At 50.6% G+C, this 25,986-nt stretch overlaps 1 protein-coding gene, 22 non-coding genes and 1 pseudogene across 23 annotated transcripts; 12 read left to right on the top strand and 12 right to left on the bottom strand.

The window, feature by feature from the left end:
- Window positions 1-86: 86 nt before the first annotated feature.
- Window positions 87-193, top strand: LOC134031161 (U6 spliceosomal RNA). The gene has a single exon (XR_009931841.1). It is a non-coding gene; the product is annotated as a U6 spliceosomal RNA (small nuclear RNA).
- Window positions 194-1,248: 1,055 nt separating this feature from the next.
- Window positions 1,249-1,445, bottom strand: LOC134030533 (U2 spliceosomal RNA). Its single transcript, XR_009931703.1, has one exon. It is a non-coding gene; the product is annotated as a U2 spliceosomal RNA (small nuclear RNA).
- A 268-nt stretch (window positions 1,446-1,713) lies between these two features.
- LOC134031152 (U6 spliceosomal RNA) lies at window positions 1,714-1,820 on the top strand. The gene has a single exon (XR_009931839.1). It is a non-coding gene; the product is annotated as a U6 spliceosomal RNA (small nuclear RNA).
- A 1,047-nt stretch (window positions 1,821-2,867) lies between these two features.
- LOC134030522 (U2 spliceosomal RNA) lies at window positions 2,868-3,064 on the bottom strand. Its single transcript, XR_009931701.1, has one exon. It is a non-coding gene; the product is annotated as a U2 spliceosomal RNA (small nuclear RNA).
- Window positions 3,065-3,332: 268 nt separating this feature from the next.
- LOC134031147 (U6 spliceosomal RNA) lies at window positions 3,333-3,439 on the top strand. The gene has a single exon (XR_009931838.1). It is a non-coding gene; the product is annotated as a U6 spliceosomal RNA (small nuclear RNA).
- Window positions 3,440-4,489: 1,050 nt separating this feature from the next.
- LOC134030511 (U2 spliceosomal RNA) lies at window positions 4,490-4,686 on the bottom strand. Its single transcript, XR_009931700.1, has one exon. It is a non-coding gene; the product is annotated as a U2 spliceosomal RNA (small nuclear RNA).
- A 268-nt stretch (window positions 4,687-4,954) lies between these two features.
- Window positions 4,955-5,061, top strand: LOC134031140 (U6 spliceosomal RNA). The gene has a single exon (XR_009931836.1). It is a non-coding gene; the product is annotated as a U6 spliceosomal RNA (small nuclear RNA).
- A 1,060-nt stretch (window positions 5,062-6,121) lies between these two features.
- On the bottom strand, window positions 6,122-6,318 carry LOC134030489 (U2 spliceosomal RNA). Its single transcript, XR_009931698.1, has one exon. It is a non-coding gene; the product is annotated as a U2 spliceosomal RNA (small nuclear RNA).
- Window positions 6,319-6,586: 268 nt separating this feature from the next.
- LOC134031135 (U6 spliceosomal RNA) lies at window positions 6,587-6,693 on the top strand. Its single transcript, XR_009931835.1, has one exon. It is a non-coding gene; the product is annotated as a U6 spliceosomal RNA (small nuclear RNA).
- A 1,055-nt stretch (window positions 6,694-7,748) lies between these two features.
- LOC134030477 (U2 spliceosomal RNA) lies at window positions 7,749-7,945 on the bottom strand. The gene has a single exon (XR_009931697.1). It is a non-coding gene; the product is annotated as a U2 spliceosomal RNA (small nuclear RNA).
- Window positions 7,946-8,213: 268 nt separating this feature from the next.
- LOC134031129 (U6 spliceosomal RNA) lies at window positions 8,214-8,320 on the top strand. Its single transcript, XR_009931833.1, has one exon. It is a non-coding gene; the product is annotated as a U6 spliceosomal RNA (small nuclear RNA).
- A 1,073-nt stretch (window positions 8,321-9,393) lies between these two features.
- On the bottom strand, window positions 9,394-9,590 carry LOC134030466 (U2 spliceosomal RNA). Its single transcript, XR_009931696.1, has one exon. It is a non-coding gene; the product is annotated as a U2 spliceosomal RNA (small nuclear RNA).
- A 268-nt stretch (window positions 9,591-9,858) lies between these two features.
- LOC134031118 (U6 spliceosomal RNA) lies at window positions 9,859-9,965 on the top strand. The gene has a single exon (XR_009931831.1). It is a non-coding gene; the product is annotated as a U6 spliceosomal RNA (small nuclear RNA).
- Window positions 9,966-11,023: 1,058 nt separating this feature from the next.
- Window positions 11,024-11,220, bottom strand: LOC134030455 (U2 spliceosomal RNA). The gene has a single exon (XR_009931695.1). It is a non-coding gene; the product is annotated as a U2 spliceosomal RNA (small nuclear RNA).
- A 268-nt stretch (window positions 11,221-11,488) lies between these two features.
- Window positions 11,489-11,595, top strand: LOC134031113 (U6 spliceosomal RNA). Its single transcript, XR_009931830.1, has one exon. It is a non-coding gene; the product is annotated as a U6 spliceosomal RNA (small nuclear RNA).
- A 1,059-nt stretch (window positions 11,596-12,654) lies between these two features.
- On the bottom strand, window positions 12,655-12,851 carry LOC134030444 (U2 spliceosomal RNA). Its single transcript, XR_009931694.1, has one exon. It is a non-coding gene; the product is annotated as a U2 spliceosomal RNA (small nuclear RNA).
- A 268-nt stretch (window positions 12,852-13,119) lies between these two features.
- LOC134031109 (U6 spliceosomal RNA) lies at window positions 13,120-13,226 on the top strand. Its single transcript, XR_009931829.1, has one exon. It is a non-coding gene; the product is annotated as a U6 spliceosomal RNA (small nuclear RNA).
- A 1,056-nt stretch (window positions 13,227-14,282) lies between these two features.
- LOC134031455 (U2 spliceosomal RNA) lies at window positions 14,283-14,479 on the bottom strand. The gene has a single exon (XR_009931919.1). It is a non-coding gene; the product is annotated as a U2 spliceosomal RNA (small nuclear RNA).
- Window positions 14,480-14,747: 268 nt separating this feature from the next.
- Window positions 14,748-14,854, top strand: LOC134031103 (U6 spliceosomal RNA). The gene has a single exon (XR_009931828.1). It is a non-coding gene; the product is annotated as a U6 spliceosomal RNA (small nuclear RNA).
- A 1,095-nt stretch (window positions 14,855-15,949) lies between these two features.
- LOC134031448 (U2 spliceosomal RNA) lies at window positions 15,950-16,146 on the bottom strand. Its single transcript, XR_009931918.1, has one exon. It is a non-coding gene; the product is annotated as a U2 spliceosomal RNA (small nuclear RNA).
- Window positions 16,147-16,414: 268 nt separating this feature from the next.
- On the top strand, window positions 16,415-16,521 carry LOC134031096 (U6 spliceosomal RNA). Its single transcript, XR_009931826.1, has one exon. It is a non-coding gene; the product is annotated as a U6 spliceosomal RNA (small nuclear RNA).
- A 1,060-nt stretch (window positions 16,522-17,581) lies between these two features.
- On the bottom strand, window positions 17,582-17,778 carry LOC134031442 (U2 spliceosomal RNA). Its single transcript, XR_009931916.1, has one exon. It is a non-coding gene; the product is annotated as a U2 spliceosomal RNA (small nuclear RNA).
- Window positions 17,779-18,046: 268 nt separating this feature from the next.
- On the top strand, window positions 18,047-18,116 carry LOC134031207 (U6 spliceosomal RNA; annotated as a pseudogene).
- Window positions 18,117-19,179: 1,063 nt separating this feature from the next.
- LOC134018390 (uncharacterized) lies at window positions 19,180-25,536 on the bottom strand. The gene is made up of 13 exons (XM_062458730.1): window positions 25,145-25,536; window positions 24,868-25,005; window positions 24,548-24,742; window positions 24,317-24,432; window positions 24,153-24,211; window positions 22,671-23,119; window positions 22,251-22,575; window positions 21,321-22,128; window positions 21,002-21,211; window positions 20,584-20,896; window positions 19,837-19,896; window positions 19,473-19,735; window positions 19,180-19,424 (listed from the first exon to the last, which is right to left on the bottom strand). Exons 1-13 carry the CDS (start codon window positions 25,534-25,536, stop codon window positions 19,180-19,182), a joined length of 3,573 nt encoding a protein of 1,190 aa, XP_062314714.1.
- Window positions 25,537-25,986: the final 450 nt, after the last annotated feature.

The following is a 25,986-nucleotide window of genomic DNA, read 5'->3' as shown; positions in this document are numbered from 1 at the left end:
GCCGGCCCTCGCGCTTCAACCCCGCCCCAAGACGACTCGACCAGTGACGTGCCGGATATATAGGGGTCGGTGCAGCTGCCTGTCTTGTGCTTGCTACGGCAGCACATCTAATAAAATTGGATCGATACAGAGAAGATTAGCATGGCCCCTGCGAAAGGATGACACGCAAATCCGTGAAGCGTTCCGAATTTTGGATCATCATCATCATCCCACCTTTTAGGGTTAGGGCTAGGGTTAGACCTTGACCGACGACCACCTAGTTGTAAACAAACAAACAAACAAACAATCCCCCCAATTTTTTTTTTTTTTTTTTTTTTTTTTTAAGTAAAAGGGCGGGAAAACGGCAGGCCAAAGGAAAAGGGCTTCGCCTCACCGGCGTATTCCTTATTTTTGGGCATTTATTCACTAGTTTGTTGGTTGGTTGGTTGGTTGGTTGGTTGGTTGGTTGGTTGGTTGGTTGATTGGTTGATTGGTTGGTCCACGCACGCACGCACGCACGCACGCACGCACTCCTCTAGGGGGGGTAAATATTGTCCAAACAACTGAAAATGATTCCCCTATGGTTTAAAGGAAGATGGGGAAACTCAACAGTGTATTAACATGAACCGCCAAATGAGGCCAATACCAATGGAATTACACTTGCTTATTTGACTCGATGGGTTCAATAAGAGCAAGAATGGTCAAGGTAAGTAAGTACGTTCAAATGAAACGTACATGAAATAACATGGCAAATGAATGAAATCAATTGCGAGGCAAACGTGTGTCACAAAAGGAAGGTGGACTCTTAGGTGGGTGGACTCTTACCTACACCATCATGATTATTGTAAACCAGAGATGGAAAGCCAGAGGTGGGTGAGGAATGACAAGGACAAAGCCAGAGCTGAGGAGAAGGTCTCAGGAGATTGAGAATCCACAGAACAATGCTTCACAATTCCTTTTATGCCCAAGAACAACCCATAAGTCCACATCTTCACTTATGAACGTATGACTCGCAATGCTACAGTAAGTTACACAACGAGATGTGAGAGCCATCAAGTAGAGACTGCTGCTGCTGCTGCTGCGTCCAGCAACTCGAGATTTTAAGCATATGACTGGTGGGGGCATGATGATGACACCCGGCCTCACTCACCTCACTCACCTCACTCACCTCACTCACCTCACTCACCTCACTCACCTCACTCACCTCACTCACCTCACTCACCTCACTCACCTCACCACACCCACAGGGTTTCCCTTTGACACGCTTAGAAAGAGTGCACCGTTCCCCGGAGGAGCTGCGATACCGGGGCGATGCGCGGAGCGGACGGAGCGAGCCCTCGTTCCCACTCCCTGTTTGCAAAAATCTGCTTAATAAGAACTGGTCGCCCCCGTGGGAGACCTATCAGATATTAAACTGACAAGAACAGAAACTACACTTGATCTGAGCCAAAAGGCCGAGAAGCGATGACCCCCATTACTCCACGATACCCGCGCACGGCCCCTCAGTACCCTTGCGCTGCTCCACGGTGACGGACGACAACGACGAGACTAGACTAGAGTAGGGCGAGACTAGACTAGAGTAGGGGGTGGGGTGCAGGGGTTGTTAGCAGTAGGGGTAGAGGGGTAGAGGGGATTGCCGAGGGAGGGGGCCGGCCCTCGCGCTTCAACCCCGCCCCAAGACGACTCGACCAGTGACGTGCCGGATATATAGGGGTCGGTGCAGCTGCCTGTCTTGTGCTTGCTACGGCAGCACATCTAATAAAATTGGATCGATACAGAGAAGATTAGCATGGCCCCTGCGAAAGGATGACACGCAAATCCGTGAAGCGTTCCGAATTTTGGATCATCATCATCATCCCACCTTTTAGGGTTAGGGCTAGGGTTAGACCTTGACCGACGACCACCTAGTTGTAAACAAACAAACAAACAAACAATCCCCCCAATTTTTTTTTTTTTTTTTTTTTTTTTTTAAGTAAAAGGGCGGGAAAACGGCAGGCCAAAGGAAAAGGGCTTCGCCTCACCGGCGTATTCCTTATTTTTGGGCATTTATTCACTAGTTTGTTGGTTGGTTGGTTGGTTGGTTGGTTGGTTGGTTGGTTGATTGGTTGATTGGTTGGTCCACGCACGCACGCACGCACGCACGCACGCACTCCTCTAGGGGGGGTAAATATTGTCCAAACAACTGAAAATGATTCCCCTATGGTTTAAAGGAAGATGGGGAAACTCAACAGTGTATTAACATGAACCGCCAAATGAGGCCAATACCAATGGAATTACACTTGCTTATTTGACTCGATGGGTTCAATAAGAGCAAGAATGGTCAAGGTAAGTAAGTACGTTCAAATGAAACGTACATGAAATAACATGGCAAATGAATGAAATCAATTGCGAGGCAAACGTGTGTCACAAAAGGAAGGTGGACTCTTAGGTGGGTGGACTCTTACCTACACCATCATGATTATTGTAAACCAGAGATGGAAAGCCAGAGGTGGGTGAGGAATGACAAGGACAAAGCCAGAGCTGAGGAGAAGGTCTCAGGAGATTGAGAATCCACAGAACAATGCTTCACAATTCCTTTTATGCCCAAGAACAACCCATAAGTCCACATCTTCACTTATGAACGTATGACTCGCAATGCTACAGTAAGTTACACAACGAGATGTGAGAGCCATCAAGTAGAGACTGCTGCTGCTGCTGCTGCGTCCAGCAACTCGAGATTTTAAGCATATGACTGGTGGGGGCATGATGATGACACCCGGCCTCACTCACCTCACTCACCTCACTCACCTCACTCACCTCACTCACCTCACTCACCTCACTCACCTCACTCACCTCACTCACCTCACTCACCTCACCACACCCACAGGGTTTCCCTTTGACACGCTTAGAAAGAGTGCACCGTTCCCCGGAGGAGCTGCGATACCGGGGCGATGCGCGGAGCGGACGGAGCGAGCCCTCGTTCCCACTCCCTGTTTGCAAAAATCTGCTTAATAAGAACTGGTCGCCCCCGTGGGAGACCTATCAGATATTAAACTGACAAGAACAGAAACTACACTTGATCTGAGCCAAAAGGCCGAGAAGCGATGACCCCCATTACTCCACGATACCCGCGCACGGCCCCTCAGTACCCTTGCGCTGCTCCACGGTGACGGACGACAACGACGAGACTAGACTAGAGTAGGGCGAGACTAGACTAGAGTAGGGGGTGGGGTGCAGGGGTTGTTAGCAGTAGGGGTAGAGGGGTAGAGGGGATTGCCGAGGGAGGGGGCCGGCCCTCGCGCTTCAACCCCGCCCCAAGACGACTCGACCAGTGACGTGCCGGATATATAGGGGTCGGTGCAGCTGCCTGTCTTGTGCTTGCTACGGCAGCACATCTAATAAAATTGGATCGATACAGAGAAGATTAGCATGGCCCCTGCGAAAGGATGACACGCAAATCCGTGAAGCGTTCCGAATTTTGGATCATCATCATCATCCCACCTTTTAGGGTTAGGGCTAGGGTTAGACCTTGACCGACGACCACCTAGTTGTAAACAAACAAACAAACAAACAATCCCCCCAATTTTTTTTTTTTTTTTTTTTTTTTTTAAGTAAAAGGGCGGGAAAACGGCAGGCCAAAGGAAAAGGGCTTCGCCTCACCGGCGTATTCCTTATTTTTGGGCATTTATTCACTAGTTTGTTGGTTGCTTGGTTGGTTGGTTGGTTGGTTGGTTGGTTGGTTGATTGGTTGATTGGTTGGTCCACGCACGCACGCACGCACGCACGCACGCACTCCTCTAGGGGGGGTAAATATTGTCCAAACAACTGAAAATGATTCCCCTATGGTTTAAAGGAAGATGGGGAAACTCAACAGTGTATTAACATGAACCGCCAAATGAGGCCAATACCAATGGAATTACACTTGCTTATTTGACTCGATGGGTTCAATAAGAGCAAGAATGGTCAAGGTAAGTAAGTACGTTCAAATGAAACGTACATGAAATAACATGGCAAATGAATGAAATCAATTGCGAGGCAAACGTGTGTCACAAAAGGAAGGTGGACTCTTAGGTGGGTGGACTCTTACCTACACCATCATGATTATTGTAAACCAGAGATGGAAAGCCAGAGGTGGGTGAGGAATGACAAGGACAAAGCCAGAGCTGAGGAGAAGGTCTCAGGAGATTGAGAATCCACAGAACAATGCTTCACAATTCCTTTTATGCCCAAGAACAACCCATAAGTCCACATCTTCACTTATGAACGTATGACTCGCAATGCTACAGTAAGTTACACAACGAGATGTGAGAGCCATCAAGTAGAGACTGCTGCTGCTGCTGCTGCGTCCAGCAACTCGAGATTTTAAGCATATGACTGGTGGGGGCATGATGATGACACCCGGCCTCACTCACCTCACTCACCTCACTCACCTCACTCACCTCACTCACCTCACTCACCTCACTCACCTCACTCACCTCACTCACCTCACTCACCTCACCACACCCACAGGGTTTCCCTTTGACACGCTTAGAAAGAGTGCACCGTTCCCCGGAGGAGCTGCGATACCGGGGCGATGCGCGGAGCGGACGGAGCGAGCCCTCGTTCCCACTCCCTGTTTGCAAAAATCTGCTTAATAAGAACTGGTCGCCCCCGTGGGAGACCTATCAGATATTAAACTGACAAGAACAGAAACTACACTTGATCTGAGCCAAAAGGCCGAGAAGCGATGACCCCCATTACTCCACGATACCCGCGCACGGCCCCTCAGTACCCTTGCGCTGCTCCACGGTGACGGACGACAACGACGAGACTAGACTAGAGTAGGGCGAGACTAGACTAGAGTAGGGGGTGGGGTGCAGGGGTTGTTAGCAGTAGGGGTAGAGGGGTAGAGGGGATTGCCGAGGGAGGGGGCCGGCCCTCGCGCTTCAACCCCGCCCCAAGACGACTCGACCAGTGACGTGCCGGATATATAGGGGTCGGTGCAGCTGCCTGTCTTGTGCTTGCTACGGCAGCACATCTAATAAAATTGGATCGATACAGAGAAGATTAGCATGGCCCCTGCGAAAGGATGACACGCAAATCCGTGAAGCGTTCCGAATTTTGGATCATCATCATCATCCCACCTTTTAGGGTTAGGGCTAGGGTTAGACCTTGACCGACGACCACCTAGTTGTAAACAAACAAACAAACAAACAATCCCCCCAATTTTTTTTTTTTTTTTTTTTTTTTTTTAAGTAAAAGGGCGGGAAAACGGCAGGCCAAAGGAAAAGGGCTTCGCCTCACCGGCGTATTCCTTATTTTTGGGCATTTATTCACTAGTTTGTTGGTTGGTTGGTTGGTTGGTTGGTTGGTTGGTTGGTTGGTTGATTGGTTGATTGGTTGGTCCACGCACGCACGCACGCACGCACGCACGCACTCCTCTAGGGGGGGTAAATATTGTCCAAACAACTGAAAATGATTCCCCTATGGTTTAAAGGAAGATGGGGAAACTCAACAGTGTATTAACATGAACCGCCAAATGAGGCCAATACCAATGGAATTACACTTGCTTATTTGACTCGATGGGTTCAATAAGAGCAAGAATGGTCAAGGTAAGTAAGTACGTTCAAATGAAACGTACATGAAATAACATGGCAAATGAATGAAATCAATTGCGAGGCAAACGTGTGTCACAAAAGGAAGGTGGACTCTTAGGTGGGTGGACTCTTACCTACACCATCATGATTATTGTAAACCAGAGATGGAAAGCCAGAGGTGGGTGAGGAATGACAAGGACAAAGCCAGAGCTGAGGAGAAGGTCTCAGGAGATTGAGAATCCACAGAACAATGCTTCACAATTCCTTTTATGCCCAAGAACAACCCATAAGTCCACATCTTCACTTATGAACGTATGACTCGCAATGCTACAGTAAGTTACACAACGAGATGTGAGAGCCATCAAGTAGAGACTGCTGCTGCTGCTGCTGCGTCCAGCAACTCGAGATTTTAAGCATATGACTGGTGGGGGCATGATGATGACACCCGGCCTCACTCACCTCACTCACCTCACTCACCTCACTCACCTCACTCACCTCACTCACCTCACTCACCTCACTCACCTCACTCACCTCACTCACCTCACTCACCTCACCACACCCACAGGGTTTCCCTTTGACACGCTTAGAAAGAGTGCACCGTTCCCCGGAGGAGCTGCGATACCGGGGCGATGCGCGGAGCGGACGGAGCGAGCCCTCGTTCCCACTCCCTGTTTGCAAAAATCTGCTTAATAAGAACTGGTCGCCCCCGTGGGAGACCTATCAGATATTAAACTGACAAGAACAGAAACTACACTTGATCTGAGCCAAAAGGCCGAGAAGCGATGACCCCCATTACTCCACGATACCCGCGCACGGCCCCTCAGTACCCTTGCGCTGCTCCACGGTGACGGACGACAACGACGAGACTAGACTAGAGTAGGGCGAGACTAGACTAGAGTAGGGGGTGGGGTGCAGGGGTTGTTAGCAGTAGGGGTAGAGGGGTAGAGGGGATTGCCGAGGGAGGGGGCCGGCCCTCGCGCTTCAACCCCGCCCCAAGACGACTCGACCAGTGACGTGCCGGATATATAGGGGTCGGTGCAGCTGCCTGTCTTGTGCTTGCTACGGCAGCACATCTAATAAAATTGGATCGATACAGAGAAGATTAGCATGGCCCCTGCGAAAGGATGACACGCAAATCCGTGAAGCGTTCCGAATTTTGGATCATCATCATCATCCCACCTTTTAGGGTTAGGGCTAGGGTTAGACCTTGACCGACGACCACCTAGTTGTAAACAAACAAACAAACAAACAATCCCCCCAATTTTTTTTTTTTTTTTTTTTTTTTTTTAAGTAAAAGGGCGGGAAAACGGCAGGCCAAAGGAAAAGGGCTTCGCCTCACCGGCGTATTCCTTATTTTTGGGCATTTATTCACTAGTTTGTTGGTTGGTTGGTTGGTTGGTTGGTTGGTTGGTTGGTTGGTTGGTTGATTGGTTGATTGGTTGGTCCACGCACGCACGCACGCACGCACGCACGCACTCCTCTAGGGGGGGTAAATATTGTCCAAACAACTGAAAATGATTCCCCTATGGTTTAAAGGAAGATGGGGAAACTCAACAGTGTATTAACATGAACCGCCAAATGAGGCCAATACCAATGGAATTACACTTGCTTATTTGACTCGATGGGTTCAATAAGAGCAAGAATGGTCAAGGTAAGTAAGTACGTTCAAATGAAACGTACATGAAATAACATGGCAAATGAATGAAATCAATTGCGAGGCAAACGTGTGTCACAAAAGGAAGGTGGACTCTTAGGTGGGTGGACTCTTACCTACACCATCATGATTATTGTAAACCAGAGATGGAAAGCCAGAGGTGGGTGAGGAATGACAAGGACAAAGCCAGAGCTGAGGAGAAGGTCTCAGGAGATTGAGAATCCACAGAACAATGCTTCACAATTCCTTTTATGCCCAAGAACAACCCATAAGTCCACATCTTCACTTATGAACGTATGACTCGCAATGCTACAGTAAGTTACACAACGAGATGTGAGAGCCATCAAGTAGAGACTGCTGCTGCTGCTGCTGCGTCCAGCAACTCGAGATTTTAAGCATATGACTGGTGGGGGCATGATGATGACACCCGGCCTCACTCACCTCACTCACCTCACTCACCTCACTCACCTCACTCACCTCACTCACCTCACTCACCTCACTCACCTCACTCACCTCACTCACCTCACCACACCCACAGGGTTTCCCTTTGACACGCTTAGAAAGAGTGCACCGTTCCCCGGAGGAGCTGCGATACCGGGGCGATGCGCGGAGCGGACGGAGCGAGCCCTCGTTCCCACTCCCTGTTTGCAAAAATCTGCTTAATAAGAACTGGTCGCCCCCGTGGGAGACCTATCAGATATTAAACTGACAAGAACAGAAACTACACTTGATCTGAGCCAAAAGGCCGAGAAGCGATGACCCCCATTACTCCACGATACCCGCGCACGGCCCCTCAGTACCCTTGCGCTGCTCCACGGTGACGGACGACAACGACGAGACTAGACTAGAGTAGGGCGAGACTAGACTAGAGTAGGGGGTGGGGTGCAGGGGTTGTTAGCAGTAGGGGTAGAGGGGTAGAGGGGATTGCCGAGGGAGGGGGCCGGCCCTCGCGCTTCAACCCCGCCCCAAGACGACTCGACCAGTGACGTGCCGGATATATAGGGGTCGGTGCAGCTGCCTGTCTTGTGCTTGCTACGGCAGCACATCTAATAAAATTGGATCGATACAGAGAAGATTAGCATGGCCCCTGCGAAAGGATGACACGCAAATCCGTGAAGCGTTCCGAATTTTGGATCATCATCATCATCCCACCTTTTAGGGTTAGGGCTAGGGTTAGACCTTGACCGACGACCACCTAGTTGTAAACAAACAAACAAACAAACAATCCCCCCAATTTTTTTTTTTTTTTTTTTTTTTTTTAAGTAAAAGGGCGGGAAAACGGCAGGCCAAAGGAAAAGGGCTTCGCCTCACCGGCGTATTCCTTATTTTTGGGCATTTATTCACTAGTTTGTTGGTTGCTTGGTTGGTTGGTTGGTTGGTTGGTTGGTTGATTGGTTGATTGGTTGGTCCACGCACGCACGCACGCACGCACGCACGCACTCCTCTAGGGGGGGTAAATATTGTCCAAACAACTGAAAATGATTCCCCTATGGTTTAAAGGAAGATGGGGAAACTCAACAGTGTATTAACATGAACCGCCAAATGAGGCCAATACCAATGGAATTACACTTGCTTATTTGACTCGATGGGTTCAATAAGAGCAAGAATGGTCAAGGTAAGTAAGTACGTTCAAATGAAACGTACATGAAATAACATGGCAAATGAATGAAATCAATTGCGAGGCAAACGTGTGTCACAAAAGGAAGGTGGACTCTTAGGTGGGTGGACTCTTACCTACACCATCATGATTATTGTAAACCAGAGATGGAAAGCCAGAGGTGGGTGAGGAATGACAAGGACAAAGCCAGAGCTGAGGAGAAGGTCTCAGGAGATTGAGAATCCACAGAACAATGCTTCACAATTCCTTTTATGCCCAAGAACAACCCATAAGTCCACATCTTCACTTATGAACGTATGACTCGCAATGCTACAGTAAGTTACACAACGAGATGTGAGAGCCATCAAGTAGAGACTGCTGCTGCTGCTGCTGCGTCCAGCAACTCGAGATTTTAAGCATATGACTGGTGGGGGCATGATGATGACACCCGGCCTCACTCACCTCACTCACCTCACTCACCTCACTCACCTCACTCACCTCACTCACCTCACTCACCTCACTCACCTCACTCACCTCACTCACCTCACTCACCTCACTCACCTCACTCACCTCACCACACCCACAGGGTTTCCCTTTGACACGCTTAGAAAGAGTGCACCGTTCCCCGGAGGAGCTGCGATACCGGGGCGATGCGCGGAGCGGACGGAGCGAGCCCTCGTTCCCACTCCCTGTTTGCAAAAATCTGCTTAATAAGAACTGGTCGCCCCCGTGGGAGACCTATCAGATATTAAACTGACAAGAACAGAAACTACACTTGATCTGAGCCAAAAGGCCGAGAAGCGATGACCCCCATTACTCCACGATACCCGCGCACGGCCCCTCAGTACCCTTGCGCTGCTCCACGGTGACGGACGACAACGACGAGACTAGACTAGAGTAGGGCGAGACTAGACTAGAGTAGGGGGTGGGGTGCAGGGGTTGTTAGCAGTAGGGGTAGAGGGGTAGAGGGGATTGCCGAGGGAGGGGGCCGGCCCTCGCGCTTCAACCCCGCCCCAAGACGACTCGACCAGTGACGTGCCGGATATATAGGGGTCGGTGCAGCTGCCTGTCTTGTGCTTGCTACGGCAGCACATCTAATAAAATTGGATCGATACAGAGAAGATTAGCATGGCCCCTGCGAAAGGATGACACGCAAATCCGTGAAGCGTTCCGAATTTTGGATCATCATCATCATCCCACCTTTTAGGGTTAGGGCTAGGGTTAGACCTTGACCGACGACCACCTAGTTGTAAACAAACAAACAAACAAACAATCCCCCCAATTTTTTTTTTTTTTTTTTTTTAAGTAAAAGGGCGGGAAAACGGCAGGCCAAAGGAAAAGGGCTTCGCCTCACCGGCGTATTCCTTATTTTTGGGCATTTATTCACTAGTTTGTTGGTTGGTTGGTTGGTTGGTTGGTTGGTTGGTTGGTTGGTTGGTTGATTGGTTGATTGGTTGGTCCACGCACGCACGCACGCACGCACGCACGCACTCCTCTAGGGGGGGTAAATATTGTCCAAACAACTGAAAATGATTCCCCTATGGTTTAAAGGAAGATGGGGAAACTCAACAGTGTATTAACATGAACCGCCAAATGAGGCCAATACCAATGGAATTACACTTGCTTATTTGACTCGATGGGTTCAATAAGAGCAAGAATGGTCAAGGTAAGTAAGTACGTTCAAATGAAACGTACATGAAATAACATGGCAAATGAATGAAATCAATTGCGAGGCAAACGTGTGTCACAAAAGGAAGGTGGACTCTTAGGTGGGTGGACTCTTACCTACACCATCATGATTATTGTAAACCAGAGATGGAAAGCCAGAGGTGGGTGAGGAATGACAAGGACAAAGCCAGAGCTGAGGAGAAGGTCTCAGGAGATTGAGAATCCACAGAACAATGCTTCACAATTCCTTTTATGCCCAAGAACAACCCATAAGTCCACATCTTCACTTATGAACGTATGACTCGCAATGCTACAGTAAGTTACACAACGAGATGTGAGAGCCATCAAGTAGAGACTGCTGCTGCTGCTGCTGCGTCCAGCAACTCGAGATTTTAAGCATATGACTGGTGGGGGCATGATGATGACACCCGGCCTCACTCACCTCACTCACCTCACTCACCTCACTCACCTCACTCACCTCACTCACCTCACTCACCTCACTCACCTCACTCACCTCACTCACCTCACTCACCTCACCACACCCACAGGGTTTCCCTTTGACACGCTTAGAAAGAGTGCACCGTTCCCCGGAGGAGCTGCGATACCGGGGCGATGCGCGGAGCGGACGGAGCGAGCCCTCGTTCCCACTCCCTGTTTGCAAAAATCTGCTTAATAAGAACTGGTCGCCCCCGTGGGAGACCTATCAGATATTAAACTGACAAGAACAGAAACTACACTTGATCTGAGCCAAAAGGCCGAGAAGCGATGACCCCCATTACTCCACGATACCCGCGCACGGCCCCTCAGTACCCTTGCGCTGCTCCACGGTGACGGACGACAACGACGAGACTAGACTAGAGTAGGGCGAGACTAGACTAGAGTAGGGGGTGGGGTGCAGGGGTTGTTAGCAGTAGGGGTAGAGGGGTAGAGGGGATTGCCGAGGGAGGGGGCCGGCCCTCGCGCTTCAACCCCGCCCCAAGACGACTCGACCAGTGACGTGCCGGATATATAGGGGTCGGTGCAGCTGCCTGTCTTGTGCTTGCTACGGCAGCACATCTAATAAAATTGGATCGATACAGAGAAGATTAGCATGGCCCCTGCGAAAGGATGACACGCAAATCCGTGAAGCGTTCCGAATTTTGGATCATCATCATCATCCCACCTTTTAGGGTTAGGGCTAGGGTTAGACCTTGACCGACGACCACCTAGTTGTAAACAAACAAACAAACAAACAATCCCCCCAATTTTTTTTTTTTTTTTTTTTTTTTTTTAAGTAAAAGGGCGGGAAAACGGCAGGCCAAAGGAAAAGGGCTTCGCCTCACCGGCGTATTCCTTATTTTTGGGCATTTATTCACTAGTTTGTTGGTTGGTTGGTTGGTTGGTTGGTTGGTTGGTTGGTTGGTTGGTTGATTGGTTGATTGGTTGGTCCACGCACGCACGCACGCACGCACGCACGCACGCACTCCTCTAGGGGGGGTAAATATTGTCCAAACAACTGAAAATGATTCCCCTATGGTTTAAAGGAAGATGGGGAAACTCAACAGTGTATTAACATGAACCGCCAAATGAGGCCAATACCAATGGAATTACACTTGCTTATTTGACTCGATGGGTTCAATAAGAGCAAGAATGGTCAAGGTAAGTAAGTACGTTCAAATGAAACGTACATGAAATAACATGGCAAATGAATGAAATCAATTGCGAGGCAAACGTGTGTCACAAAAGGAAGGTGGACTCTTAGGTGGGTGGACTCTTACCTACACCATCATGATTATTGTAAACCAGAGATGGAAAGCCAGAGGTGGGTGAGGAATGACAAGGACAAAGCCAGAGCTGAGGAGAAGGTCTCAGGAGATTGAGAATCCACAGAACAATGCTTCACAATTCCTTTTATGCCCAAGAACAACCCATAAGTCCACATCTTCACTTATGAACGTATGACTCGCAATGCTACAGTAAGTTACACAACGAGATGTGAGAGCCATCAAGTAGAGACTGCTGCTGCTGCTGCTGCGTCCAGCAACTCGAGATTTTAAGCATATGACTGGTGGGGGCATGATGATGACACCCGGCCTCACTCACCTCACTCACCTCACTCACCTCACTCACCTCACTCACCTCACTCACCTCACTCACCTCACTCACCTCACTCACCTCACTCACCTCACCACACCCACAGGGTTTCCCTTTGACACGCTTAGAAAGAGTGCACCGTTCCCCGGAGGAGCTGCGATACCGGGGCGATGCGCGGAGCGGACGGAGCGAGCCCTCGTTCCCACTCCCTGTTTGCAAAAATCTGCTTAATAAGAACTGGTCGCCCCCGTGGGAGACCTATCAGATATTAAACTGACAAGAACAGAAACTACACTTGATCTGAGCCAAAAGGCCGAGAAGCGATGACCCCCATTACTCCACGATACCCGCGCACGGCCCCTCAGTACCCTTGCGCTGCTCCACGGTGACGGACGACAACGACGAGACTAGACTAGAGTAGGGCGAGACTAGACTAGAGTAGGGGGTGGGGTGCAGGGGTTGTTAGCAGTAGGGGTAGAGGGGTAGAGGGGATTGCCGAGGGAGGGGGCCGGCCCTCGCGCTTCAACCCCGCCCCAAGACGACTCGACCAGTGACGTGCCGGATATATAGGGGTCGGTGCAGCTGCCTGTCTTGTGCTTGCTACGGCAGCACATCTAATAAAATTGGATCGATACAGAGAAGATTAGCATGGCCCCTGCGAAAGGATGACACGCAAATCCGTGAAGCGTTCCGAATTTTGGATCATCATCATCATCCCACCTTTTAGGGTTAGGGCTAGGGTTAGACCTTGACCGACGACCACCTAGTTGTAAACAAACAAACAAACAAACAATCCCCCCAATTTTTTTTTTTTTTTTTTTTTTTTTTTTAAGTAAAAGGGCGGGAAAACGGCAGGCCAAAGGAAAAGGGCTTCGCCTCACCGGCGTATTCCTTATTTTTGGGCATTTATTCACTAGTTTGTTGGTTGGTTGGTTGGTTGGTTGGTTGGTTGGTTGGTTGGTTGATTGGTTGATTGGTTGGTCCACGCACGCACGCACGCACGCACGCACGCACGCACTCCTCTAGGGGGGGTAAATATTGTCCAAACAACTGAAAATGATTCCCCTATGGTTTAAAGGAAGATGGGGAAACTCAACAGTGTATTAACATGAACCGCCAAATGAGGCCAATACCAATGGAATTACACTTGCTTATTTGACTCGATGGGTTCAATAAGAGCAAGAATGGTCAAGGTAAGTAAGTACGTTCAAATGAAACGTACATGAAATAACATGGCAAATGAATGAAATCAATTGCGAGGCAAACGTGTGTCACAAAAGGAAGGTGGACTCTTAGGTGGGTGGACTCTTACCTACACCATCATGATTATTGTAAACCAGAGATGGAAAGCCAGAGGTGGGTGAGGAATGACAAGGACAAAGCCAGAGCTGAGGAGAAGGTCTCAGGAGATTGAGAATCCACAGAACAATGCTTCACAATTCCTTTTATGCCCAAGAACAACCCATAAGTCCACATCTTCACTTATGAACGTATGACTCGCAATGCTACAGTAAGTTACACAACGAGATGTGAGAGCCATCAAGTAGAGACTGCTGCTGCTGCTGCTGCGTCCAGCAACTCGAGATTTTAAGCATATGACTGGTGGGGGCATGATGATGACACCCGGCCTCACTCACCTCACTCACCTCACTCACCTCACTCACCTCACTCACCTCACTCACCTCACTCACCTCACTCACCTCACTCACCTCACTCACCTCACCACACCCACAGGGTTTCCCTTTGACACGCTTAGAAAGAGTGCACCGTTCCCCGGAGGAGCTGCGATACCGGGGCGATGCGCGGAGCGGACGGAGCGAGCCCTCGTTCCCACTCCCTGTTTGCAAAAATCTGCTTAATAAGAACTGGTCGCCCCCGTGGGAGACCTATCAGATATTAAACTGACAAGAACAGAAACTACACTTGATCTGAGCCAAAAGGCCGAGAAGCGATGACCCCCATTACTCCACGATACCCGCGCACGGCCCCTCAGTACCCTTGCGCTGCTCCACGGTGACGGACGACAACGACGAGACTAGACTAGAGTAGGGCGAGACTAGACTAGAGTAGGGGGTGGGGTGCAGGGGTTGTTAGCAGTAGGGGTAGAGGGGTAGAGGGGATTGCCGAGGGAGGGGGCCGGCCCTCGCGCTTCAACCCCGCCCCAAGACGACTCGACCAGTGACGTGCCGGATATATAGGGGTCGGTGCAGCTGCCTGTCTTGTGCTTGCTACGGCAGCACATCTAATAAAATTGGATCGATACAGAGAAGATTAGCATGGCCCCTGCGAAAGGATGACACGCAAATCCGTGAAGCGTTCCGAATTTTGGATCATCATCATCATCCCACCTTTTAGGGTTAGGGCTAGGGTTAGACCTTGACCGACGACCACCTAGTTGTAAACAAACAAACAAACAAACAATCCCCCCAATTTTTTTTTTTTTTTTTTTTTTTTTTAAGTAAAAGGGCGGGAAAACGGCAGGCCAAAGGAAAAGGGCTTCGCCTCACCGGCGTATTCCTTATTTTTGGGCATTTATTCACTAGTTTGTTGGTTGGTTGGTTGGTTGGTTGGTTGGTTGGTTGGTTGATTGGTTGATTGGTTGGTCCACGCACGCACGCACGCACGCACGCACGCACGCACTCCTCTAGGGGGGGTAAATATTGTCCAAACAACTGAAAATGATTCCCCTATGGTTTAAAGGAAGATGGGGAAACTCAACAGTGTATTAACATGAACCGCCAAATGAGGCCAATACCAATGGAATTACACTTGCTTATTTGACTCGATGGGTTCAATAAGAGCAAGAATGGTCAAGGTAAGTAAGTACGTTCAAATGAAACGTACATGAAATAACATGGCAAATGAATGAAATCAATTGCGAGGCAAACGTGTGTCACAAAAGGAAGGTGGACTCTTAGGTGGGTGGACTCTTACCTACACCATCATGATTATTGTAAACCAGAGATGGAAAGCCAGAGGTGGGTGAGGAATGACAAGGACAAAGCCAGAGCTGAGGAGAAGGTCTCAGGAGATTGAGAATCCACAGAACAATGCTTCACAATTCCTTTTATGCCCAAGAACAACCCATAAGTCCACATCTTCACTTATGAACGTATGACTCGCAATGCTACAGTAAGTTACACAACGAGATGTGAGAGCCATCAAGTAGAGACTGCTGCTGCTGCTGCTGCGTCCAGCAACTCGAGATTTTAAGCATATGACTGGTGGGGGCATGATGATGACACCCGGCCTCACTCACCTCACTCACCTCACTCACCTCACTCACCTCACTCACCTCACTCACCTCACTCACCTCACTCACCTCACTCACCTCACTCACCTCACTCACCTCACTCACCTCACTCACCTCACTCACCTCACTCACCTCACCACACCCACAGGGTTTCCCTTTGACACGCTTAGAAAGAGTGCACCGTTCCCCGGAGGAGCTGCGATACCGGGGCGATGCGCGGAGCGGACGGAGCGAGCCCTCGTTCCCACTCCCTGTTTGCAAAAATCTGCTTAATAAGAACTGGTCGCCCCCGTGGGAGACCTATCAGATATTAAACTGACAAGAACAGAAACTACACTTGATCTGAGCCAAAAGGCCGAGAAGCGATGACCCCCATTACTCCACGATACCCGCGCACGGCCCCTCAGTACCCTTGCGCTGCTCCACGGTGACGGACGACAACGACGAGACTAGACTAGAGTAGGGCGAGACTAGACTAGAGTAGGGGGTGGGGTGCAGGGGTTGTTAGCAGTAGGGGTAGAGGGGTAGAGGGGATTGCCGAGGGAGGGGGCCGGCCCTCGCGCTTCAACCCCGCCCCAAGACGACTCGACCAGTGACGTGCCGGATATATAGGGGTCGGTGCAGCTGCCTGTCTTGTGCTTGCTACGGCAGCACATCTAATAAAATTGGATCGATACAGAGAAGATTAGCATGGCCCCTGCGAAAGGATGACACGCAAATCCGTGAAGCGTTCCGAATTTTGGATCATCATCATCATCCCACCTTTTAGGGTTAGGGCTAGGGTTAGACCTTGACCGACGACCACCTAGTTGTAAACAAACAAACAAACAAACAATCCCCCCAATTTTTTTTTTTTTTTTTTTTTTTTTAAGTAAAAGGGCGGGAAAACGGCAGGCCAAAGGAAAAGGGCTTCGCCTCACCGGCGTATTCCTTATTTTTGGGCATTTATTCACTAGTTTGTTGGTTGGTTGGTTGGTTGGTTGGTTGGTTGATTGGTTGATTGGTTGGTCCACGCACGCACGCACGCACGCACGCACTCCTCTAGGGGGGGTAAATATTGTCCAAACAACTGAAAATGATTCCCCTATGGTTTAAAGGAAGATGGGGAAACTCAACAGTGTATTAACATGAACCGCCAAATGAGGCCAATACCAATGGAATTACACTTGCTTATTTGACTCGATGGGTTCAATAAGAGCAAGAATGGTCAAGGTAAGTAAGTACGTTCAAATGAAACGTACATGAAATAACATGGCAAATGAATGAAATCAATTGCGAGGCAAACGTGTGTCACAAAAGGAAGGTGGACTCTTAGGTGGGTGGACTCTTACCTACACCATCATGATTATTGTAAACCAGAGATGGAAAGCCAGAGGTGGGTGAGGAATGACAAGGACAAAGCCAGAGCTGAGGAGAAGGTCTCAGGAGATTGAGAATCCACAGAACAATGCTTCACAATTCCTTTTATGCCCAAGAACAACCCATAAGTCCACATCTTCACTTATGAACGTATGACTCGCAATGCTACAGTAAGTTACACAACGAGATGTGAGAGCCATCAAGTAGAGACTGCTGCTGCTGCTGCTGCGTCCAGCAACTCGAGATTTTAAGCATATGACTGGTGGGGGCATGATGATGACACCCGGCCTCACTCACCTCACTCACCTCACTCACCTCACTCACCTCACTCACCTCACTCACCTCACTCACCTCACTCACCTCACTCACCTCACTCACCTCACTCACCTCACTCACCTCACTCACCTCACCACACCCACAGGGTTTCCCTTTGACACGCTTAGAAAGAGTGCACCGTTCCCCGGAGGAGCTGCGATACCGGGGCGATGCGCGGAGCGGACGGAGCGAGCCCTCGTTCCCACTCCCTGTTTGCAAAAATCTGCTTAATAAGAACTGGTCGCCCCCGTGGGAGACCTATCAGATATTAAACTGACAAGAACAGAAACTACACTTGATCTGAGCCAAAAGGCCGAGAAGCGATGACCCCCATTACTCCACGATACCCGCGCACGGCCCCTCAGTACCCTTGCGCTGCTCCACGGTGACGGACGACAACGACGAGACTAGACTAGAGTAGGGCGAGACTAGACTAGAGTAGGGGGTGGGGTGCAGGGGTTGTTAGCAGTAGGGGTAGAGGGGTAGAGGGGATTGCCGAGGGAGGGGGCCGGCCCTCGCGCTTCAACCCCGCCCCAAGACGACTCGACCAGTGACGTGCCGGATATATAGGGGTCGGTGCAGCTGCCTGTCTTGTGCTTGCTACGGCAGCACATCTAATAAAATTGGATCGATACAGAGAAGATTAGCATGGCCCCTGCGAAAAAAATCCTGCTCATTGTTCTCCTTGAAGGTGGGAGGGAATGGGGGCTGAAAAAGGAAAAGAATGTAAACAAGTAGCCATGTGCTCACAGACAGAAAGGGGGTTTTGGTACCTCCTCCTGGCAGACATTGGTACTGCATGGAGGAAGTACAGTCTGGCACACTTTGAGACAACATGCATATAATAAAGATTAAATATAGTGTATGACAAAGATTGTTGTTACTAACTACTTTTTATTCTGGTGAAAACATCACAATGAGTATGTATCTAAAAGTAAAAACATCCATAAAGCAGTTAGTACTGTACATTGTGATTCATTTCATATTTATGCCTTCTCCTTCTCTGCAATAAAGAAGTATTGTATTCCACATAATTCATACCATTTACTCAACAGTGTATTTAGTGCTTTTCCATTTCTGCAATAAAAATATTCTGCAATAAAGATCATTTACTGTACATTGTGATTCATCCAGTTCACAGTCACTGAACAGCATAGTTATGACTTCTCTGCAATAAAGAAGTATTGTATTCCACATAATTCATACCATTTACTCAACAGTGTATTTAGTGCTTTTCCATTTCTGCAATAAAAATATTCTGCAATAAAGATCATTTACTGTACATTGTGATTCATACAGTTCACAGTCACTGAACAGCATAGTTATGACTTCTCTGCAATAAAGAAGTATTGTATTCCACATAATTCATACCATTTACTCAACAGTGTATTTAGTGCCTCTCCATTTCTGCAATAAAGATATTCTACTGAACATTGTGATTCAAACAGTTCACTGAACAGTGTATTCATTCAGTCCTTGTCCTGGGTTTATCAAGTGAATTGAACCGATGTTAGTCTGGTGTCTCACCTCAGACCTGCTTGCCATGGGAGTCCCTGCCAGTAGTCCTAAGACTACAGGCAATTTAGCTCTGAGGGTCCTGGACACACACAAGCCTCTAAACCTCGCCAAGGTCTCGGTTCTTCTAGAGGAGGAACGCAGAACAAGAACTTGAACTATTTACAAACTGAAACGTCCAAGCTACCCAACACGAGGCTCAGTGTCACTATCACTTCGCCCCCTTACTAGCGTCTCTCTGTTCCGCCAGCCACACCTCAACGCTCTTCCCGCCGGAGGACACAGAGCAAAAGTAGGAGCCGCCGAAGTGGCTGTGTCCTGTGTCTTTCCTCTTCGGCAGCCCACACTTGCTACACAGAAATTGTCTTGTGGCCTTCCGGGGCTGGTCGGTGCCACCCGCCGCCACCGCCTCCTCCCTCTTTCGTTTCCTCCAGGCAGTGGTACGGGAGACTGTCTCTGGAGGAGGAGGAGGAGGAGGAGGAAGAAGAGGGTGGGGGGGTTCACCGACATTGTCCTGGGAGAGAGCAGTTGAGGCTGGGGGCTGGGCTGGCGGAATGGGCACTGGGGCGGGCCGTCGCTGCTGGGTAGCCTGGCGTGCGAGGTCCTGCGGCGTCAGGAAGGCAAAGGGCTGCCGGTGTCCCTCCTGCTGATAGTGGAGGGGCCTGGCAGCAGGGAGAGGCTGGGCAGCAAGGCTTGGTCCAGGAGCAGGGGGGACCAAGTCCTGTAGGAGGATGGCCCTCTCCCTTTCCCTCTGACGCATGCAGTACCTGTAACACACAGACAACATTCTGTCATTCACGTATTACACACACAGTCATGTTTATAGAGACAGCCCTCCCTAATACTGTTACATTTCCAGATATCTCACCATTGGGACAATGTCCTTTGATTTAGCTGAAACAGCTGTAGGTTGGTCTGGGCCATCATCCTCGGGCTGTCCAGCACTGCCTCTCTAATGGCCACGTAGTCCGCCATAATGAGGGACCACCTGGTCCTTTTGACCCCGGCGGACTGCGTGGCACCGGGATGGAGATGGCAGAGCTGGCTGCAAATGGCCTCCACGAGTCGACTCGTGCTTGGCCAACTTGCAGGGCCCGAGGCGGTTCCGAGCAGGCAACTACAACAAAAAAATAACTGTTATAAACTCCATCTATATTTAATATGAGCCGTAGATGCCTTTTCTGTGTTATGAAATGAATGAAAATAAAACATACCGCTTGAGTGACTCCCTGCCGGCAATACCGGGAGTCTTGACTGCCTTGAACCTCCCCCTGACCAACCTCTCCTGGTGTTGCGCAGGGTAGACCAGATGCCGTTTGTCTGGCTCTGGTAGAGCCTGCCATAGCTCTACCAGCCGGTCTACCCTGCTCTCACTCAGCCCCGGAAGGTGACGCACCTCCACCAAGGCTGTGGCCAGCCTGTGGACATGTTGGTATCCAGGCTGACCATCAGGGCCTTGGGTCTCCTGTAAGAGGAAAGACACAACAAAAAGGGAAAAGTGAATAAAAAGGCCAACACACAAACAACCGCATGTACGTACGCACGCAAGTCTACAAATTCACTCCCTCGTACCTCAGTGTCTGAAGAGGAGTTCGGAGGTGCGTCAACCTCTAACTCCGGGGCCTCAGGAGGGTTCTCGCTGTCATTGTCAGGGGGGGCGCCCGGAACGGATGGCCCAGACCTGGGTGCACCAGCGTGAACGCCTGACCGAGTTGCCGCCGCTGAGCTGGAGGACGAGGCGTCGGGAAGAGGCAGGTCGACATGGATGGTAGGGTCATCCTCATCGTCGCCTGCCTCTTCAAAGCCCTCGTCCTCCACATCGAGCTCCTGGATGGCGGCTTCCTCGTCCGGAACGTCAGGGTCCACGCTGGCGTCCTGCAGCACTCTGCCTGTCTGGGAGTACAGGTACTCCACCCCCAGGAGTTCTCCTGTAATGAAATAAAGAGAGGGGCAGTGGTTAGGATGGGGGGGGGGAATTTGGATGATAACTTGGATACGTTTACACTGACGAGAAGTATATTCAAATTACGCACCTGTGTACTCCCTTGGGGCGGTGTGATCCTTAACCAGACTCACGCCAAGCACCCGTTGGCTGAGCTGGTTAAGGGAGTGCTGCAGGTGGCCACTGTAGGAGAGCAGAGGCTGCTCCCGTCCCTCCACTGCCGCTGCGGCGCGGTTCTCGTTCCACCTCACCAGTCCATCCAGCAGGAACGCCTGAAAGTGTACATCGTTCGCTGATGTTCCTGAAGGAGGAAGACAAAAAGGCGTGCGATCAGACAGAGAACGAGACACCTTCTATCTGAAACCGATTATACACACAGAAAAAAAAGATGGTGTACGTCAATCAATTACCTGGGATGAACCGGTTTATATGGAGGTGGAACGACTCCAGCGATGTTGAACCGCGCGCGCAGCGATAAACCGGCAGACTGACGCTGCCCTTGGTCAGCCTGCCGGTCTCCGTGTACAGATCCACACCGGGTGGATCCTGGATGCAGTGGAGGTGACGCCTCTGCTCTTGCCAGATCGCCTGGATGCGGCTGCTGTCCAGGATGGGGATGCCCAGGGTGTCGAGTCCTTTCTCACCGCCGAAGGCCTCCAGCAGGTCGATGAGCCGCAGTTCCGTCTCCGCCGCTCCACGCGTGCGGCGACGGCAGTGGCGGCCCATCTCCTTCTTCGAGACCCGGCTGAAGACCTCCCCGTCGGTCAGGCCGACCATCCCCTGCTCCACCTCCAGCTGGGACCGCTTACCCTCCAGCAATCGACGGACGTCTGCTGCATCCCATTCAAAGATGCAGGAAGACAGCTGCCTCATGAAGGGACCGTACAGCTGGTGGCTCTCAGTGGTGACACCTGCTGCGAACCGCCGCATCAGGTGCCAGATGTCCAGCCGAACCACCAGCCGGTCCCAGTTGGCGAACAAGGCAGCTGTCTTGGATCCGCCGAAGCTGGAGCAACAGTCCCGGTCCACGTAGATCAGCTGGGGTGGAGGCACCCCGGCGAGTCGGTACCGCTCCTGTAGCCCGGCCGCCATGGGGAGCAGCAGGTCCACGCTCTCAGCGCTGGTGAGCACGCTCACGAGGACCTGCCCGTGCTCATTCCCAACGTTGGTAACCCAGGCGGCCGTGTTGGCAGCGGTACCAGCGAGCTTCTTGGTCACCTGGACACAAGGAGAGGGCAGGAGAGAGGGGAGAGACTGATTAAGTGACATGCATGCAAACAACGTGTGAAAATCTGACAGATGGGTATTACAGCAAGATGAAGCTAGTGAACACACGTTACCTTCTTGGTTGAGTCCATCTTCAAGATGGACCCAAACACTGAGGTGACCCTGGCCTTCACCTCGTCCAGCCGCGACAGCACGTCCATGCTGTAGACGGTCAGCAGCCAGACGGGCGAGGGCACCGGCGGCATGGCTGGTGGTGGTGGAAACTGCCGCCGCCCGGTGCCCAAGGCCAGGAAGTGCTCGCACTCGCCGAGGTACTGCATCGCGCGCCGCATCCAGGCTTCGCTGTGGCTCTCACACAGCTTAGTGTAGAGCTGAGTGGCGCTGTTCCCCAAAGCGCGCTCCCTCAGCATGGTAACTACCCGCAGGTCACAGGACAACCTGAAAAGGGACAGTGAGGGGGAGACAATAGAAATGCTTAATACCTAATACAATATCAAGTATTGAAAAACTGGTTGCTGGAGGTCTCCGCTTACTTGTAGGTGAGGACAGCTGGAAACAAGCAGCGGTGGGCTGCATCCAGCTGCCTCACGATGCCCTGTGACCATGCCACAACCTTCTTCGTACACCGAGAGCATGCCAGGTACTCAGTGGCCATGAGATACCAGGCATCGATGTCTAAGACCTTCCGGATGGTCTTGGTGTACACCCCAGCCTTGTGCATTTTGCCATTGCAGGCAGGCTGGGGGCATGTCAGCTTGAATGCCCATAAGCGAACGGGCATCCAGAGGAACAGCCGACAAGCGAAGAAGGCGTCTGGCGATGCGGGTGGCTGGTTGTAGATCGGCCGGGGCTGCGGAGGCTCGTACCAGAGCTGGAGATCTGGACGAACCTCCGCTCGGTTGTTTTTCCAGACGAAGAGCACCCGGCCGATCCACTGTTGCTGTGCAGTGCTGAGCGTGCCACGCCAGCCAGGGGGACACAACTGTGTAAGAACAACAAAGAGAGAGCACACACGTTTTCATATTAATTGATAACAGAATTATATAGTTAATCAGCTCATATAAAACATAGCCAATCATTTACCTCAGCACTGTCATCAGGGGGCCCTGCGGGCAGGAGGGCTTGCAGCAGGGGTAGCTGCTGCAGCTGCCCCTCCTCCTCCTCCCTCGTTGGGGCTGGGGGCGCCCTCACAGGAGGGAGAGGGGCCTCCCTCACAGGAGGGAGAGGGGCCTCCCTCGTTGGGGCTGGGGGCGCCCTCACAGGAGGGAGAGGGGCCTCCCTCACAGGAGGGAGAGGGGCCTCCCTCGTTGGGGCTGGGGGCGCCCTCACAGGAGGGAGAGGGGCCTCCCTCACAGGAGGGAGAGGGGCCTCCCTCGTTGGGGCTGGGGGCGCCCTCACAGGAGGGAGAGGGGCCTCCCTCACAGGAGGGAGAGGGGCCTCCCTCGTTGGGGCTGGGGGCGCCCTCACAGATGCAGAAGGCTGAGGCACTTGGACCTGTATGCTCAAGGCTTTAGAATAAATAAATAAAAATAGAGAAGTTAGAAAAGCTATAAAAGCCTCACCAAAACACCAATAGAAATATTATGAGATGTTAATTTGCACTGCATTGCTTTGTGAGTAAAGTAAAAATGTTAGAAGGAAGCAGGCCTCAGCAATTATTGACATAGAACATGCACCCTTCTGCAGCCAAGGAGTAATTATCTGGACAACAAGCCCAATGAAAAAGGTAGTGTAAAATGTGAAAAGGTGATTGATGAAAGGGCAAGTCACTACAATGATGAAGCACGGACAGACGGCGTGAGCAGAGGACCGCTACAAGACACTGCTACGAAACAGTGGAGTGATATTTAAATTTCTCTCACCAACCTTACCCATCCTTTTTTTGATGTGTTAAAGGGAGGAGAAAAACATGTCAGACCGTTATATATCAAAAAGAATACCACAAATACTTTCACTACTACAAATACTACATTCAATAAAGTCTTTAACTTACAGTTCTCATATTCGTCAAGTACTCCGGCCAGCTCAGCGTCTGTGAAACTGTCCTGAGCTGGCCGCTGAGGAATAGACACCGCTGCAAGACACAGGAAGAGGGAGAGAGTGAGACGGACACAATGTCAGGAAACCAACTTTCCTCAATCATTGGAAAAAAATGACATAAAAAATCGTTAGCGCTCACCTGGTGCTGCAGGCTTTAGGGACGGCTTGATGACCTTCATCACCTTTGCCTGCAGCGCCTGGGGAGTCAGGGGTCTCTGCTGCCCTAAGCACTGAGAGACCACCTCACCAAGACGCCTATAAATGACACAAAAGGGAAGAGATCAGACACTGTTAACTCTGCTACTATAATAAATGGAGGCATATGTTCAAGTAATCCCCAGTTGGTCACACGACTTGTGAGACATCATACCCCTTTTGAGCCTGGCTGGCCGGACGGGAGGGGGGCGGCAGGATGGGCACTGGAGTGGAGGCCGCATGGGTGGATGTAGGGCCCCCCGCTCCTGCTGCCGCCGCCACCTTGTGGTCTCTCATGCGGATGTACTTTAGGGCAGCATCCATCTGACTCCCCGGCTGCGGTGTCTTTCTCCTCAGCCACTTGACGAAACTGAAACGTTTGATGGCGTAAATAACTGTTTATATAATGTAATATATAATATTTATATAATCACAGACATGTCACTTTCTTCTTAAAATAGTCAGAGTATGTTGGTGTGGTGTGAATAGCCTTACCCGACTCTCTCCTTGTCCTTGGCGTCATACAGGTCCTGGAGCCGCTCACCCTTGTGCTCGCCGAAGCCAACAAGGGCCTCGCCCTCATGTCCGGGCTGGGAGGCCCGGACTCTCGCTACGTCACACGCCTGGTGGAACCTGTGGAAGACAAGGTGTGTTGCGGATGGCATTTCATTTCATGAAATTCACATGTAAGGGTTTACACAGCATTGGGTTCTAACATGTCCATTGTCTGGTCTCATGCAGTTCCATAACATACTGTACTCCTTCCACAAACCTGAGTGCCTCCAAAAACTCAGGAAAGGCGTGTGCGTAGCGAGTGAGGGCGTCCTTGTTGGCCATGAGCGCCGACTGTGAGCTGCTCCTCTCCCGCTCCTTCTGATGGGAGTATACGAGCGGGAGGGTGTAGCCCACGTCGTTCTCCAGTAGCCACTTGAACGTCTGACCCCAGTACTTCCCAAACTGGAGCCGGTGCTGGCTCAGCACCAGCAGGTCCGTACTGGGGTCAGCGCCCTGGGAGACGACGTGGGCCCGTGCCTCAGCCTCCACCTCCTGTGCCGCTTTGGCCCTGGCTCCTGGCGGGGGTTTGGGGGCACCCAGGGCCGCAGGTGTGGCCCTGAGCACCAGACCCCCCTTCAGGGTCTTCAGAAATTTGGGGTTGCTTTCCATCTACACATAATGGATAAGTATGTAAAAGTATGGTTACACACTAAGAAAACATGAACATAATTGTGTATTCAGAGCCATCAGGCTTCTGAATGGACATTGATGCACTTCTCACTAGTTAGCCACTTTACACACTGTCTCTATCAGCTAATGCTGGACCATCATCCAATGCCCATTGAAATCACAAGATCGTGAGTTCGACTCCCGAGTCTGGGTAAAGTATTTGTGCTACCTCATTTTTTTAATTTAGACATCTAGCATACGAATACCATTACCATTGTCAAGTAAATAATTTTTAAGAGACTGACTAAGGCGAACAGCATATGCTATCATTGTGACAGCTACACGTGCTGAAGTCTTCACAGACACGGCGTTAAACTCGCTAAACAACGAATCGTGACGAGCCCAAATTAACACTACAGCTAAATAGTTGTTATGTCTGACAAATACAAG

This window comes from Osmerus eperlanus, chromosome 1 (genome assembly GCF_963692335.1).
Source record: "Osmerus eperlanus chromosome 1, fOsmEpe2.1, whole genome shotgun sequence".
Taxonomy (NCBI): Eukaryota; Metazoa; Chordata; class Actinopteri; order Osmeriformes; family Osmeridae; genus Osmerus; species Osmerus eperlanus.
Note: the sequence above shows the minus strand (reverse complement) of the source record. Positions and strands in the feature narration are given on the sequence as shown.